The sequence below is a fragment of the Canis lupus genome, chromosome 9, assembly GCF_003254725.2.
Source record: "Canis lupus dingo isolate Sandy chromosome 9, ASM325472v2, whole genome shotgun sequence".
Taxonomy (NCBI): domain Eukaryota; kingdom Metazoa; phylum Chordata; class Mammalia; order Carnivora; family Canidae; genus Canis; species Canis lupus.
The window spans coordinates 6,212,414-6,229,297 of record NC_064251.1 but is presented as its reverse complement, the minus strand read 5'-3'; the positions used below and the strand labels follow the sequence as shown (position 1 = coordinate 6,229,297).

The 16,884-nt window shown below is 58.3% G+C and overlaps 2 protein-coding genes across 6 annotated transcripts in view; both read right to left on the bottom strand.

Moving 5' to 3' along the window:
• Positions 1-6,927, bottom strand: part of FADS6 (fatty acid desaturase 6) — a 26,163-nt gene extending 19,236 nt beyond the window's left edge. The window contains exon 1 of the mRNA XM_025467927.3: positions 6,902-6,927. Coding sequence (XP_025323712.2) covers positions 6,902-6,927 — 26 coding nt within the window. The remainder of the gene's footprint in view (positions 1-6,901) is intronic.
• On the bottom strand, positions 794-16,884 carry USH1G (USH1 protein network component sans). Of its 5 annotated transcripts, XR_004818915.2 has the most exons (5): positions 16,031-16,884; positions 12,401-13,606; positions 11,317-11,496; positions 8,748-8,980; positions 794-8,361 (listed from the first exon to the last, which is right to left on the bottom strand). XR_004818915.2 is itself a non-coding variant. In XM_025467928.3 (3 exons), the coding sequence occupies exons 1-3, from the start codon at positions 16,192-16,194 to the stop codon at positions 11,493-11,495; spliced, it is 1,374 nt and encodes a 457-aa protein (XP_025323713.1). In that variant the 5' UTR covers positions 16,195-16,884; the 3' UTR covers positions 9,753-11,492. The 5 variants fall into 5 exon arrangements, 2 of the variants coding, with proteins under 2 accessions (XP_025323713.1, XP_025323714.1); XR_003144493.3 differs by having other exon boundaries at positions 794-8,980; XR_004818916.2 differs by having other exon boundaries at positions 794-8,895.

The window sequence follows — 16,884 nt, the reverse complement described above, 5'->3', positions numbered from 1 at the left end:
ACAGGGCCCCGGGGCCCAGAGAGCAGGCCTGGGCAGGTTCCTTGACCTCTGCCCACAGTGGGCCGCTGTCCTGCTGCCAAGGCTGCAGCCAGGGCTGGGGCCTGTCTTCTCCTCCCAGCCGGCCTCTCCTAGACCTGCCTCTGCCCCCACCCAAACCCTCGCCCTTCTGCATAAGACTCAGCATATGTGAAGAGCGACAGCTTTGGAGTTGGACTTGCTTAGTAACTGTGTGGCTTTGGGTGAGTTACTCAACCTCTCTGAGCTTAGTATCTTCATGGATGCAAAACACAGGCATTTGAAAAAGTGAGGTAAAGATCAATGGGCATTTTAACATTTTCTTTGTGTACCCCAACAGTTGTGTGCACCCCACTTTGGAGAGCAATGGCCCACAGCCTGAGGTCTCAATTGCTCAGCATGGCCTTTTAGCACCTCCAAGCTCTAGTTCCACCTCTGACTATTCGTCTGCTTGGGGCCAGAGTAGCTGCTCCTTGACCTCTGGGAAGCTGTTGTTCCTTCCTACGTCTGCCTTCATTCCCAGGGTGATTGTTTCTACTCCCGCACCCCATCTAAACCCCACCCATCCTCCAGGGTGCTGGTGACTTCAGCCACCCCTACAAAGCTCCCATGTTCCCGTGTATTTCACACATGGCACCAATTTTATTGAGCACCTACTGTTTGCCAGGCACTCCCACTCTGGTGTCTGTTCCTTGCCCTGACCTCATCATCTGCCAGCTAGCGTTAGACACCGCTTGTCACACACTGCCTGCCAGTGATCGTAGGATTCAGCATGTTCCCGGGTCTGTGTCATCCGCCTGCATGAGTCAAGATAAGTGGCACCAGCTGCTGTAACAAACAGCCCCAAGCATCTCAGCGGTAAATACAACACAGATTTATTTCTTGTTCACATCACAGTCCAATATGGGTCCGCTGGCCTTGCTCTGAGTGGTGACTCGGGGGTTCAGGCTTCTATCCGGTGATGCCTCTGCCTCCAATACGGGCCATAACGATGTCTGGGGTGGGTGGGGGTGGAAGAGAAAACATGAAAAGACACTTTGAGTTCCAGATCTGGAAGTGGTACGTGTCACTTCCATCCGCATCCCACTGGCCAGAATCGGGACATGCAGCCCCAACCTCACCACAGGCAGGCTTGGGCTCACAGCCTTCCCGTGCCCAGGGAGAGGGGCTCATATAAACAGTAGGTGTCCTGAGGGCACAGACCCCATGCACATCTTCCTATGTTTCCCTGAGCTTCCTCCGTAACTTCCCCCCTGCCACCCAACACACTCACGCACCCATCCTGCCCAGCACAGCGCCTTGTTTACCAGCTGATGGACAGGCCAGTGTGAGTCAAAACAGGCTGCCTGAAGAGAAGGGGATGGGGCTTGGCGGGGACACGGGTCCTTCCTGTTCTTCGGACAACACCCATTCCCTGGGGCCATACACTTTGTGTGGGACGTAGTAGGTGCTCAGTAAACATTGGTTGAATAAATGAATAGATTGGATGAATGGAAAGATTAAGAAAACAGGCTCAGGAGAATAGAAGGAAGAGATAAAAGTTTTTTTTTTTTTTTTTTTTTTTTAATTAGATGATGAAGAAGACACTGGTCCAAACTTGAGACAGGTGAGCCCTCCTCCCAGGCCCCAACGGATGGGACGCCTGTGAACCTACTCAGGCAAAAATGGGGTGTGTGTGTGAAGGGATGGTGTTAGATGATGCTGGGCTTGGCCTCCCTAGGACCTATGGAGTTCCCCACCCTGGGGCAGCTATGATTCCTCCCTTCTGCAATCCACATCTTTATTTGCTGGGGTTCATTGGGGTTAATTATCATTGTGGTTGGAGTGGGGTGGGGAGGAACCTTGCCCCAGCCCCAGGCCCTGGAAGGGAATCATGAGAGTCAGGGATAGGTTAGGAGACCTGGAAGGCGGGTACTGGGAGCTGGGGGACGTGGGATGGATTAGAAAGACACCTCCTGCCAGCAGTGTAACCATTTCTAGGCTCCACGCCTGGGTGGCCAAGTCTGTAAGCCTTCCTTGCCTCCCACCCATTCATGCGACCCCCCTCCCCCAAATCATCAAAGCCCAGTGAGGTCTGGCTCCAGAAGGCAAGCGGCATTATTCACCGGGGTGGGGCCGAGCGCTCTGGGGGAGAAGTGGCCTGGCCATGGCTCAGATCTTGATCAACTGAGAGTGGGACTGGCATCCCAAGCTCCCCTGGCTCCAGCAGGGCAGGACCACATCGACAGGCCACCTCAGCGTCGGCCTCGCCTCCAAGGACCCTAGCCCTGGCCCACCACAGCTGCCTGCCGTGTGCACCCCGCCTTCTAGGCTGCCAGCTGCTCTGCAGGGACGAAGCCAGGTTGGTGATGGCCCAGAGGGGCAGGTCAGGGACTGAAACAGGTAAGGGAAAGGGGGCCGGCCTTGAGCTGGTAGAGATGCTGCTGAGGCTCTGAGGCTGTCAGCCTGTCCCCACCTGGCAGGAAAGGACACCGAGGATAGGTGGCCCAGGCCACCTGTCCAAATTACAGGGCAATCTAGGTCCTTGAAAATCCAAGGCTGGAGCTGTTAGCAACCCAGACTCCTGACCAAGGGCTTTCCAAGGGTCACTCGGTCCCTCCCACTGCGTCTGTTCAGCACCACAGTCCAGTGTGTGTGAGTGACTCTGGGGTGTAGATTAACCTGGTGGGGCCAGTGCCAGGGCTGGAAAGGGAGTGAGGGCCACGATTCTTGCACAGTGTGGAGACAACCGAGAACAGCGTCTAGAGTGGGGCTCTGGACTCAGACACACCATGGTCTCATTCTTGCTGTGTGACCTTAGGGGAGTTGCTTGACCTCTCTGAGCCTCAGGTTTCTGACAAAGTGACTTGGAGTGGATAAGGGTGACACTACCCAGCTTACTGGGTTGCTGGAGAGAGTAATAAGATCATTTCTGTACCATGAATATCAGTGGACCACCACAGGGCAGGGCTCATCACTAAGCAATTCCTTGGGCTACTGTACTTATAGCATTATCGTTATGGTGCATATTAGTATGATTTAAATCTAACATATATTGGTATCAATAATGATGCTAATAAATAGTTTCTATTTCCAGCGAGACAAAGGGCCCAACCATGCTCACTCCCTCTGTTTCATTCTCTTCGCCTTGTTTTCCATGTATGCACACGTGTGTGTGCAGGCGCGTGTGTTTGCAGAGGAGGGCTGGTGTTCAGGGGCCCGATGCCTCACCCCACTTCTGCTCTGCAATACTGACCACACTGTGCGGGAGGTGTGGGGACCCTGGAAAGGGGAGTTTAGGACAGCCCAACAGGTGGGTTCCCACCTCTAGTTCAGGGATGCCCAGGCCTGACTGCTGCCCCCTGAGCCCTCCCCACCCCCAGACTCCTGTCTACCAGGCCCCTGGGCTTGGTCATCCACCTACGGGGTGTCAAGACCTGAGCTAAGCACCTAACATAGTTTATCATCCCAACTGGCCTACTATGTGGGGTTTAATTATCTCCACTCACAGAAGGAAACCGGAACTTGGAAAGACAAACTAGTCTTCCCAGCAGGTGGTGGAGCTGTGTGGCCCAACTGGACACTCTGGCCCAGGGGAAGCCGTCCACCCAGGTCCCTCTGTAACCTGGCTGACCCAAAAGGTGGATTTGCACTCGCTCGATCCCCTTCCTTCTGGACCACTGGTCCTTCTTCCCCTACTGCCTCCCCTCCTTGAGGTTCTGACACCCAACAAACCAGTCACCCAGAAAGAGTTTGAAGAAAGCTTTGTGGGAACCCTCAATTCAGGGCAAGGGGTGGGGTGAGGAGAGCTGGTGTGGGTGGCTGGAGCTTCAACCTTCCAGTCTAAAGGAGCTGGGCCCTAAAAATAATAGATAGGAGAAGGAGTCTAAAAATAGACTGTAGACAAAATCATGGAACCCTCTGTGAGTGTGTATGCACACACATGTGCACACACCCTTCTTCTGGGAAACCTGGAGGCCCTGAAGCAAAGATCAGCGAGCAAGACCACAGAGACACACAAGCATGCTCAGCTCACAAACAAACACAACCTTCCAGGAGAGCTCTGGGTCCAATACACTCACCCCATGCTTGCACAGATCCATGTCAGTGTTGTCACCCACATTACACACACCCGCAGGTGCATATGCACACACAGCCGAGAGCAGTCAGCAGCAGATCTAGAGGCTGAGCAGGAGGGCGGTGGACAGGAATGGAAGGGGGTGGATGCAGCAAGTCCCACCTGTCCCGCATCCCACTCCCCAAGTCCTGCCAGCTGAGCCCCTGTTCTGATGTGGGGAGCCCCTGAGCCACCCTTGTGTCAAGTGAGAACCTGGGGAGGTGGCTCAGTGAATGGAATATAAGGAGCCAGAGTTTGGGGGTTTGAATCCCATGGCCTTGACACTTGTGCACTCTGCGGCTTGGAGAAATGACCTAACCTACCTGAGTCCTGGTTTCCTTACCTGTGAGGCAGGGCAGTGAGATGGTTCACACGGGTTTGCTGTGCCCCGTATGCGCAAGTCCAAGACTTCTGCTCTGAGAAGGCAGCTGGCAGCGAGCGGCGTGCAAACTCACCTCGGTTTAGGCACTTCCTAGCAGGTCATCTGCCCTGAGCCTCAGTCCCCCCCATCTGTAAAATGGGGCTAGTAAAGAATGCCTTCCTGCCCTTCCCACTTGAAAAGACGGTGCTATGAGGGTGCTGTGAGCTATGACTGTGGGGAAGGGGGAGCCTCCAGGGTCAGAGATGGTGAGGGTCAGGCCCCCTCTCCTCCCAGAGAAAGCCCCTCCCCCCACTACTGTTCAGGATCAACTCCCCAGAAAGGTATATATCCAGAGCAGGGAGAGGGTCCCACAGAATGTTGGCCCATGCAGACCCCCTGAGCCCATGGAATAAAGAAGGCAGAGTGAGAGAGGGTAAAACTGGGATTTACAGCTTTAAAGGATTTCCAGGTCTCACCACACTGGTGTGCCCCAAGGGTCTTTCTCTAAAGACCAAATTGGTGGTTCTGAATGGACTTGCCAGAAGTTTCCCTGCCTCAGACTCCATCAGACTTAGTCATTCAGCTATAGAAACCCAGGAGCAGCTGGGCCGGTGCAGCTGTGCAGAGTCAGACTAACAAGGAGTCAGGCCCTGTGTGTGCTCTCACAGGCTGTATGACCCAAGCAACAACCTAGTGTTCTCGGGTCGTGGTGTTCTCCTCTGTCAAATGGATTAACTGACCCCCCATAATTATTAAATGAGTCGTGTGAATCCTCAGAAACCACAGATGTAAAGTGCTGACATACAGCAGGTGCTCAATAAATGCTCACCATCATGACGAGACATGGCACCGCTGGGAGCCAGCCTGTCTGGGTTTGAGCCCTAGCCCTACCACCTCCAGCAGCGTGAGCTTGGGTACGTTTTACAAACATCTCTGTGCCTTGGTTTCCTCATTTGAAAACCAGGAATAACAACGGCGCCCAAGACCATGCGAGTAACACCCTGGAAACGCTTTGGGCACCCCAAGTATTGCTATGACTCTCGGACTATGGTTGGGAGGTGAGACCTGGGTCAGAGAGTGGTGCCGCATGCCTGCTGGGGGCCTGCGGGCCTGCACCGCAATCCCCTCGGTGTGGGGTGACCAGAGGAGGGGCTACAGGGATCCGGTTCACCCAAGACAGGACCAGCGGACTGAGGTAGGGAGAGGGACAGGGAGCCTGTCTCATGGGAAGACACATCGAGAGAAAGATGCTGACGGAAAGCTCTTCCTCTCCTCACACCACTGCCGACACCAGGTGGGGGTTCCCCCACACCCACAGCCAATTCTCCAACTCTGGACACGAGCCATCCTGGAACTTTATTCAGTTCTGAAGCTGACGATGGGGCTCGTGTCAGACCCCACAGGTCCCTGGGCTCGGTCCCACAAACACAAGCTCACTTCTGACCTCCCCGATCCCCAGGCTACCTGCATGTCTGTCCAACCTGGCTAAAAATTGGGGGGTTCCCAGAACCCACTGCCTCAGCCTCGATAGTTTGCTGGAACAGCTCGCAGAGCTGAGAAAAGGACTTTACTTATATTTACTGCTTTATTGTAAAGTGTATTATGATGAGCAGCCAGATGAGGAGATACACCAGGTCCAGAAGGGTCCTGGGTGCAGGAGCTTCTGTCCCCGTGGAGTCGGGGGACACCGCCTTCTCAGAACATGGATGTATCATCAACTCAGAAGCTCTCTGCACCCTGTAGAGGAGGGGTGCTCATGGAGGCTTCATTGTGAAGGCATGATCGATCATTGGCCCAATCTGCAGCCTCCCTCCCCTCCCCAAAGGATGCGGGGCACTGAAAGCTCCAAGGTGCTAGCCGTGGTGACCAGTCCCCACATTGAAGCTGTCCAGGAGCCCACCCAGAGTCGCCTCGTTTGAACAGAAGACGCTTCTATCACCCAGGAACCCCCAAGGGACTCGGGAGCCTTGGGGAGTCTGGAACTGGGGGCAGTTACTAAATACATACTTCTTATGATGTGACCAATGGCAAAGGAGTCTGAGGTCTAGAGAGATGAGGCATCAGAAAGAGGAGCGGGGAGACTGAGCAGGAGCCCCAGCATTACAGACAGACGGGGCAGAGACCGAGACGGGGAGATAGGCACACTCTCCAGTCACAATGAAATGCTTCTGTGGGCTTGCTCCCCCATCTCGGCCGGCTTTTGCCCTCCCAAACAGCCCCCCAGTATCTTGCCCTGGGGCTTCACAAACCAACCTGCCCTCTCTCAGCCCAGCTCCTCCAGGCAGGTGGGTCAGCCCAGGTGCTTGGGTCACCGAAGTTGCCAGCATGCCCCCCCCCCCAAAGCCGGGCTGAGTCAGACATCTGCCCAGGACCAGGCAACCCCAGGTCAAGGGGACCCAAGACCAAAGACAACCCCCACCAAAGGGTACAAGTGCTTGGGCAGCCGATACGCCATGGTTAGGCATGCAGGCTTCAATACCACGGGAATTCGTCTCTGAGGCTTGGTTTGTCCACCTGAAAGCTCTGTGACCTTGGGCAACTCATAACACTGCTCTGACCCTCTGCTTTCCCACCAGTGAAATGGGGATGATCATCATGATACAGTCCTTACTTTACAGGTTGTGGCTTTAGTGGGAGAATTAAATGTATATAAAGTGCAGACACCTTATAAGCTCTCAACATTAATAGTAAAAATATGAAAGCTTACCTCTGGGGACAAGGTGGCTGAAAGGACCCAGGTCAGGGAGCCTGAGCTTTCCTTAATTAACTGGGACCTGAGGAATGTCACAAAACCTCTCTGATGGTTAATCTCTTCGCCTATGGAATAGGACTAAAACTCCTCACCTACATATCTTGTAGGATTAGGAGGAAGTTTTGGATGAACTCTAATGTTCAGATAGTAATATAATGGGGCCAGGTCAGTGGGCTTACGATTCCCCCTCCAGAAAAGATGCCCTGGATCCTCCAGGAAAGGATTCCCCAGGGGGTCCTCCCACCAGATAGAGGCCCATCCTTGGCCCGCTGACCATTCCTTCCCTGCCTCATAACCCTCCCGACCCCAGCTGGTGGGATGAGGAGGCCGTGCTGTCTCCAATATCTAATGGGATTGGCGAGGTGGCATACGGGAGTCAAAAAAGCAGTTGGGTCAGAAAAGCAGAACTGCTCCCCGGAAAGGCCTAGGATTCACCTACTGGGTGGGCGGGGTCACAGATGGGGTGAGTGCTTCATGGGCTTAAGGCCACCAATGACCATGATCATCACTAATGTGTGCTAAGGCAGTGTGCTAAGTGCCTAATCATGCATCATCCTCCCATGATCATGTCACCTCCTGACGATCTACGCTGTTGTTATAAGGAATAATAACCACCTGTTTTACTTGAGGAAACAGACTCAGAGAGGCTGGGTAACTGACTCAAGGCCGCACAGCTGGAAAGGGCCAGCGCCAGTTTTGCTGCCCCGATCTGGCTGTGTCCTGAGTCCCGCCACCTCCTGTACAACCCAGGCTCATCTCAGAGAAGGTGACACAGGCAGGCGCTGGGAGCATAGGGCTGTCACGCTGTCCAGGACTCGTCTAACACAGGGACAGGAGGGAGCTGCCACCACAGAAGGCACCAGGAGACCGAGTGCCACTTTGCCCGTTTGGCTGCTCTGTTATCTTCGGCCAGCCCCTTGCCCCCGGGGCCTCAATTAGCTCATCTGTAAAATGAGGTTGCCCCACATACCTGGAGGCCCTTCCTGGCTTCCTTTGGCTTCATTCCTGGAGTCATTTGACACCCCCCCGCCCCATGTCCACCAAATTAGTAATCTCATTTATGATGTAACTTCCGAGCAGTCTCACTGAGGCTTCTTAACACAGGGTCCCTGGACCCCTCGGAGCTCCAGGAGCTGCCTGGAATTATGAGCAGAACTGCATTTGAGAGTGTGTGGTGTGGGGAGTGCATTTTCCCAGGAGAATCATCTATATCGTTACCAGATTCTAATCCCTAAAGGCTAAGAGCCACCGATTGCTCCAAACTTTTAGAACTGCCCACACCTGGATCTAAATTTTGAGGGGAATAGGTCGAGAAGGCAATCCCTACCATGTAAAATTCTTCCCTTCACTGTGTTTAAAATCCCCTCAGACTTCCTGCAGCTGCACCTGCCACCCGGCTCCAGGCTTCCACCCTCCGGCCACACTGACCCATGGAGACCCCAGCCCCCAGGGCTTCCCATTAGGCTCTGCCTCTACGCCACCCACTGAAGCTCCTATCCGCTGTCCTGTGATTGGGTCGTCACCCCCATGTCCTTCCCCTGGAACCGCAGCGCCAGGACTGGCGGGTGTCTCTTGAGGTAGGTGCAGTGACCAGGATGGCCGGTAGGCATCACAGGGTGGATGGCCTGCGGAACATCGGAGGAGAGAATCCCGGCTGGCCCCCTTAGCAGCCTGGTGGGGAGGAGAGTGCACCTGCAGTCAGGAGGCTGGTGTTCTGGGTCTGGAGCCTCCCGTCGGTAGGCCTCAGTTTTCCCATCTGTAAAGTGGAGGGAGACGACCTAGAACCCCAGATGGTTGCTAAGCAACCTTCCCCCTGGGATATCCTCTGGACCTTTCTGTTGGATGCTGGAGGGAGGGAGCTGCCTTGCACTCCCTTTGGCAGAAGCACTTGACCCAGAATCCTTAGGGAATGAAATAAAATGACTCAGGGGGCCCTTTCGGGACTTGACTGAGCAAACAGAGGCCACTGTCTTCCAGCTCAAGGGGAAGCCTTACCCCCTGGGGAGGAAGGGGGTTCTAAACAGGGCTGCCCCAAGAGCTGCCCAGGCTGGTGAGGGAAATGGGGACCACATTTATGGCCTCCCAGGGTGGGCAGGAGGCCTTGAGATGAGGGCTTATGGGGCCTGGGAGGTGGGTGGCAGCCTCCTTAGGTACAGCGTCTGCCCATCTGGAGAAGGCCAGGCGGGCCCTGCTGGGAAGGGAGAAAGTGTCCTCGTGCCCTCAGCAGCTGCAGGATCTGGGGACAGGGCTGGGGCCTGGACCATCCTCCTCACTCAGCTTCTGGCTCTCCTTCCCCGGTTCTTTTGGACATTCTCTCTCCATCAGCTCCAAATTCTGGGCCCAGAGAGAGCAGGATGAAGGCCCAGGGATGAGGGAAGGCTATGCAGGGATACACAAGGACGGAATGCTCACCCATCCGTCCCGTGACCCCCTCCAGGGGGGCCACGAGGACCAAGTCCTTTTAGGTACAGAAAGACCTTCTCCCTCTTCCACCCTCAAGTGATTAAAGGATGAGACGCAGGCGCGACTGTGATACAGAACATTTTCTACAAAAGTTATAATGAGCCTGTGGGAGGTGTACTTCGTACAGCAGTGGGAATCCCAGAGCCTGCCCCACTCCGGCACTGGGAGAATGGGGAGGAGGCTGAGGCAGGACACAGACAGAGAACAGAAGAGAAAGGGCAGCACCTGGGCTCTGAGAGAGTCGAGTCGGCACTTGGGGGTGGCCCCAGGCCCAGGCCCAGAGAACAGGGAAAAGGACTGGGGTGGGCTCAGGGTGGCAGTGGCAGGCAGCCAAGCCTGCAGTGTGGAAACAGAAACCACCTCCACTGTGGCCCCCGCTCTGGACGCACACACAGACACGCCAGATGGAGGCCTGTGGCATTCTCTGGGGGTTTTCTTGTCTCCTGACCCGGCCAAGGGGGTCCAGGAAAGAGGTGGGGGCTGTGGCAGTGCTCCCATGGGAGCTGTTTCCCAAGCTGAGGGTCAGGGATGGAGGCTCATTGCTGACAGAGGAGGAGGGTGTGTGTGCCCACACATGTAAGGGGGCCCCTGAGTCTCTCCCCCACATCTGTGACCTCAGTCCAACTGGAAAACTGAGGACACATGTCTGAGGACCACCTGGGGCTGGCCTTTCTCCTGGTCTCACTGGTGTCATCACAGAGCAGGGACACATGCTGAGCTCTCAATGACCAACTACCCACGCAGAACCATGCAGCTGCCCCTCTGCCTCCAGACCCGGAGGCAAATCCATCCAGCAGCCCTCAACACACAAACATGCACAGAGACCCGGGGAGCTTAGATAATCGACATCCTCAGGCTCTTCCACTGTCCATATCACAGGACTGGCCCAGAAGAGGCTAGACACCCAGCCATGCCCAGTCTCCGCCTGTCTCTGGGCTGGCAGCCACTGAGGCAGTTGGCAGCTGCCTTTTCTCTACCCCAGAGCACGCCCACCAGGCCAAGGGCCCTAATACTGCAGCTCATTGCTCTAGCACCTTACATCTATTGCCCTGACCCTCTGGGGTCCATGGAGGGACCAGGGTGGAGGCAGGGTGGACGAGGGCAGAGTGAGGAGAGCAGAGTCAGGCTGGGCCCTGCCACAAGGTGAACTGGTAAGGGGGCCATTCACCGCCCCCTCACCCCGGCCTGGCACCCCAACTCCCCAGCATGTCCAGTAGGGGAAGGACACGGGGATGGGGGCTGGCTGTGCTTGGGATGGGGGTGGGGACTACCTACAGTCAGAGCATTTGGCTGAAGAGTCTAGCTAGGAACCTCCTCTCTAAGGTGTATGGGGGGAGGGGAGGCAGCCCAAACTCTTCCCTTCACAAATATGTAGGATATGAGCAAGTCTCCAGCCTGAGCACAACAACAGGATGCTTGGAGGAGAGTGTGGGGAGAGACAATGGCCCTTGGAACAGGCCATGCCCACCCCCCACACTCCCATTCAGCTCTAATGGGCATGTCATCTATTCCCTGGGGCCCCAGGGGTTCCCTGCCCTTCCTCTGGGGCTGGTGTCCCAAGAATCCACATGTCCTTTAGGGGCATTCGGATGGGTGTGGCTCAAGGGCTTCAGGACCCCTTGCTGGTACCTCCAGGCTACACCTGCATGTGGAGTGTGGACAGGCTTTCAAAGATGATCCACATGGTCTTTGCTCCTGGGGAGGGGCCGGGGGGCTTCAGGGCTGGCAACTGTGAGGACCTCATGGTCCCACGGTGGGTTGTGGCAACATGCAATTCATTTTGGTTTGGAGAGAGGAGCCCTCTGTTATCTGTAGAGAAAGACACAGAAACGGACTTCAGGTAAGGGCCTTCAAGACATCATTTTAAGACAAGATGAACCATTTGGACAACTAACCCTCTCCTGACAGGCTAATGGTCAGGGATGGGGACACTGGCCATCCCCATCCAATGAACTGTAAACCAGACTGCTTCCTCACACCCACTCCTGCCCAGCCATGCAGGGTAAAAGCCACTGACACCAAAAGGAGGCAACGTCATGTGCTGGGCTTGTGGGATGCCATGAGAAAGGGGTCCGCCCAGGGCCAGGCCACCAGTGTTAGCAGACTTGAGCTCCCCTGACAGCTTTTGAACCTGACAACTCTCCTCCCATGGGAGTCACCAGGCTCTAGAGCCACACAGACCGGGGATCAAGCCCAAGCTCTGCACCAAGCAGCAGCAGGACCTTAGGATGAGCTACTGCAAACTTCTGAGGCTCCAATTGCTCTCCTGGAAAATGGGGATGATACAGTCCCTGCACATGGGAGCTGGGAGGGACTCAGTAAGAGGACATGTGCAGGGGCATCTCTGGCACCCAGTAGGTGGGAGGGCCCAAAACGTCCTGGCTGTGATTACTCTGACTACTGTATCGCATTCACACTCATTTGGGGGCATTTTGAGATCTAAACGGAGGTGTTTTACATTTTACATTTTACATTTGCTGTGATAAGAAGGCCTCTTGTCCTCCTTAAATTGGCAGCCTCTTTTTCAGAGTTGGGGATGAACAAATTAAGTGAGGCCTCTTGTAATTGGTGGGGACTAAGTTTTACTAAATACGATATTACACCCCACACACACACACACACACACACTCCTGAAAAGGCAGATCTTCCCCTGGGGCCCCCTAAGGCCCTAAGGCCCCCATCTTCCCATCCACCCAAGGCTCAGGGCACTCACAACTCCGTGTCCTCCAGGGCTGGTGGGCGCTCCAGCGCCTGCCTCCTCCTCCTCACGGCCCCCAGAATCTTCTTGCGGGGCCCCAGGGGGACGCTGATGCTGCGGAGGTCAAGGTCGGAGCACAGCATCAGGGCCTCCAGGTCGATCTTCTCCTGCCGTAAGAGGGAGGTGAAGTCCTCCATGTGCAGGGAGGCCAGGAAGGTCTCCAGGGGGCTGGTCTCGGGCTCCAGGTCCTCATCCAGGCCCAAGTCCAGCTCGTCCCAGGGCAGCTCCTCCCCGCAGCTGCGGTCCTGCAGGCTGTTGGCACTGCCCAGGCTGTCGTCGTCCAGGCTGGGGGAGCTCTGCAGCCGGCCTCGCGGGGCGCCCTCGGCGTCCTCGCGGCCCAGCCCGTGCAGCCCGCTGCTCAGGTAGTTCCTGCGGAACACCATGGTGCCCAGGCCCGGGCGGGTAAACAGGGAGTCGTGGCCTGAGTCGGTGCTGACCTCCGAGTGGGCAGGCTCGGCCGCCAGCGTGGCACGGGAGACGCTGTCCTCATCCGAGAGGAACATGTCCCGGAGCGGGGAGCGGCCCCACTCCTTGGGGTTGGCGTAGGTGCCCTGGCGCACGAACATCACGTCGCTGCCCAGCTGCAGGCCCGAGAGCGAGCGCACGCTCTTGCGGCCGTCCTCGGAGATCTTGAAGGTGCCCTCGCCGCCCTGCTTGCGCCGCTCCAGCTTCCGCTGGATCTTGCCCTTGCCCCTGGCCGTGCCGTGCAGCGTGGCCTGCGAGTAGGGCAGCTGGCTGCCCAGCGCCAGGTGCTGCAGCCGGCGGCTCAGGGTGCTGGACGTGAGGCTGGAGAAGCTGAGCGCGTCGGAGCGCTCGGCCCGCTCGCGGCGGTAGCGCCGCTCCATGCGCTCGTGGTGCTTGCGCTGCATCTTGGCGCACTCGCGGATGCGCCGCTCGGCCTCGCGGAAGGCCTTGTCCTTCAGCTTGCCCACCAGCTTGGGGTTGAGGCTGCTCTGCTTGGCGGCGATGGAGTCCAGGTAGCGCACGCACTCCATGTGGCCCTTCATCGCGGCCATGTCCAGCGGCGTGTGGTAGTCGTTGTCCAGGCACCAGATGTTGGCCCCGAAGGACACCAGGAAGGACAGGCAGTGCAGGTGGCCGTTGGAAGCTGCCAGGTGCAGGGGCGTGTTGCCCCAGATGTCACACTTGTCTGGGTCACCCCTGCAGGGAGGACACGCAAGGAGGGGTGATGAACCCACGGCCGTCGGCCCTGGCTGCAGACGCGGGGAGCTCCAGGCCCGGTTGGGCGACCCCCGGGGGCGCACCGGCAGGACCCGAAGGCCCCGAGATGTCTCCTCTGACTCCTGGAGATGCCAGACCTACCTAGGGAGAGCCGGGGGAGAAGGGGTGGAGGTGGAGGTGGAGGTGGGGGTGGGGGTGGGGGTGGAGGTGGAGGTGGGGGTGGGGGGTGGGGGTGGAGGTGGAGGTGGGGGTGGGGGTGGAGGTGGAGGTGGGGGTGGAGGTGGAGGTGGAAATGGAGGTGGAGGTGGAGGTGGAGGTGGAGGTGGGGGTGGAGGTGGAGGTGGAAATGGAGGTGGGGGTGGAGGTGGAGGTGGAGGTGGGGGTGGAGGTGGAGATGGGGGTGGGGGTGGGGTGGGGGTGGAGCAGAAATGGCCCCAGGCCCGCAGGGGGTGGGGCAGCAGGAAAGGCGGGGCCGGGGCGGGGCCTTCCCCAAGAGAACTGATGGCTGGGAATCTCAGGGGATAAATATTTGATGCCCAGAGAGAAAGGAGTGAATTATTCATGGAGCCCAGCGGGGAGCTGGCCCAGAGAGGTGGTGGGCCAGGGCCGTGTCTGGGTCTCTAGGCAGGCGCGGTGGTGAGTGTGGCTGAGGGTGCAGGGGTGACCTTAAAAAAGGACACAGGAGACTGGTGGGTGCTGAGCCTGAGCTCCGGGGGGAAGGTGTGTGAGGGTGCGTGCCAGTGTGTCAGCGGGCACGGCCATGTCTGCAGGGAGCGGGGCCAGGCCTGGCAAGGCTGCGTGTGAGAGCAGGTGTCGGGTCTTGGCCTGGGCTGGGAGGGGAGTGTGGGGGCAGCCAGCACCAAAGCGGAGGAGGAGGCAAGTGTGCAACCTGGGCCCAAGAACCCTCCCTTCCTGGGGCTGCCCTGTCATTGGGAGCCTTACAGGCAGGCTGGCTTGTGCCTGCCGAGGGGACCCACCCAGCATCTTCCCACACCCTCCACACCCGATTGTGCCCCTTGGGAGCCCGGCAGCTCCTCCAAGCTCTCCCCTCCCACAGGGGCCTGGCTCAGCACCTCTGCCTCACACTAATGAGGCCCTGAGGCCACCCCGCAGGGCTGGAGGAAGAATCATTCCCTTGTCTCAACAGCTTTCCCCACAACCCCCTCCTCATTTCCCCTACTGGTCGCCAAGTCCTGCAGGACAATGTGGCGAGGAGCTGCTTGGCATCTGGCCCACCCCCCTTTCAACATCAAGCCTTGCTCTCTGTAGGAGTTGGGGGGTTTGGTGCACTGGGAAGCCACCCTTTTCCGTGGACCTCTCTGATGGGAGGCAGGATGGCAGGACCGCTGTGTGATCTCGGTGCGGGAAGGGCCAGTCTTGGCTTCTTGGAACATGGCTCAGCACCCTGGTCTTAGGGCCTGCTCCCACCTGCCGCAGGCCTGAGGAGAGCCTCAGAGGGAGGACAAGGGGGTTCCCCACCACCACATGTTCAGGGCTTAAGCCAGCATTTGGCACCAGGGCCAGCTGGGCCCCTTGCCGTCCACTGTGATTTCCCAGGGCCTAAGACGTTCATATGAACCCTCCTGGGGCATGTCCTCCTGGGGGCATGCTTTCCACTCCTTTTCCCTGTCCAGGCTGCCCAGGTGTCCAGTTCAACCAGGTGACCTCTCTGTAGGAAACTGTGGAGGCTGGGGAAGCTGTCCACAGTGTCATTCAGCCCCAAGAACCTACATCAGTGGGCCTGGATCCTGAATTCCTCCATTGCTACCTTCACACCCCTTCCCTGGCCCTGACGCATGGACTCTATGCCCACTCCTCCTCCCAGACAACTCCTAAGGGCAGGAGAGGGAGCCCATTATGGGGGAGGGGCAGAGAGGGAGTTAATGAGGTGGCTGCACCCACTGACATTTGGTGCTGGAGCCGGTGCCCATAAATCCCAAGAATGAGCCAGGAGAGAGCTGAACAGGGAGGTGCAGCACTGGCTGGGAGAGCCCTCTGGCCCCGGGCTGGGAGAGGGCCCTAAGGAGCTTCACTTTGCACCACTTCTCCCCCTTCTCTTCCATCCCCACTATTGCTTCCTGGTGACACCCACCCAGGAGACCGATCCCACCTCCCCCTCACTCTGCAGCCCCTCCCACAATCATGGACCCCAAATCCCAGTCCCTCCCCTCCTAGCCCCTCATCCAGGTCACAAGTGTCACAAGCCTCGGGTTGTGCGGCCCTCCCACAGCTGCCAGGCTCCGGGGTCCCACCTTAGTTGGGGTAGAGAAGACAGGCGCTCAGAGGAGGGAGGCGGAAGATAACTTGGAGTCTTGGGGAGTGTGTCTCAGGGGACTGGAGGGGCCTGAAGACTCTCTTCCCCTTCGACTGGGGGGCTCGGGCAGGGACAGGGCGGGTACTCACCCCCGGCTCACGATGAGCCGCAGCGACTCCAGGTTGCCGTGGTAGGCAGCCCAGAGGGTGGGAGTCATGCCGTCCTCGTCGGGGGCGTTCAGCTCCTTCCTGGTGGCCTCTTTGAGGAGCTCCAGGTAGCCGTCCCGGGCCGCCCGGTGGTACTGGTCGTTCATGGCGCCTGACTCGGACGGGGTGGGCAGGGGGCACGGGGAAAGGCCCCCCGCGGGGGAGGGCGGCGGGGTTAGGGCTGAGGCATGGGGCTGGAGGAGGGGGCCGAGCAGGGCCCGAGGCCGCCAGCCCCCGCTGCCGCACACGGAGGTTGCGGAGCGCCAGAGCCTCCGCGGACATCTGAGCCGCGCACCCCGGGAGGGAGGGGGGGGTAGGATCTCCCGCCGCCAAGGGAGCCGCCCCCGGGCTGCCCCTGGGTCCTAAACACCCTTCTCCCGAGCGCCCCGGGGCGACCCACGCGACACCCTGCCCTCGCCCCAAAAGCGGTCACCCCAGCGCCCCGTCCCATGAGGCCCAGCCTGGGGACGGGCTGAGGTCTGTCCTCACTGGAGCCCCGGCTCTCCGGCTCCCGATGTCTCCACCCGTCGAAGGAAGGGGCCAAGGACTGGGCAGCGGTGTCTGCGGGCAGTCTGGATCCTAGGACAGCAGGCCCGGGACGGGGAGGAGGACTGCGCCCAGACAGCGACCAGCACCCGAAGGCCTGGCTCCAGGAGCCTCGGCCGCGCGGGGTCGGGGGGCCGCGCTCCAGCAGGGGGCGCTGGAGGACTGCGCTTGCTCCCGGAGCCCGCCTTCGCCGCGGAGCCCCCTGCGGGGAGGGATCGGGAACGAGGAACTTCGACCCCTGGGAGGGTGTC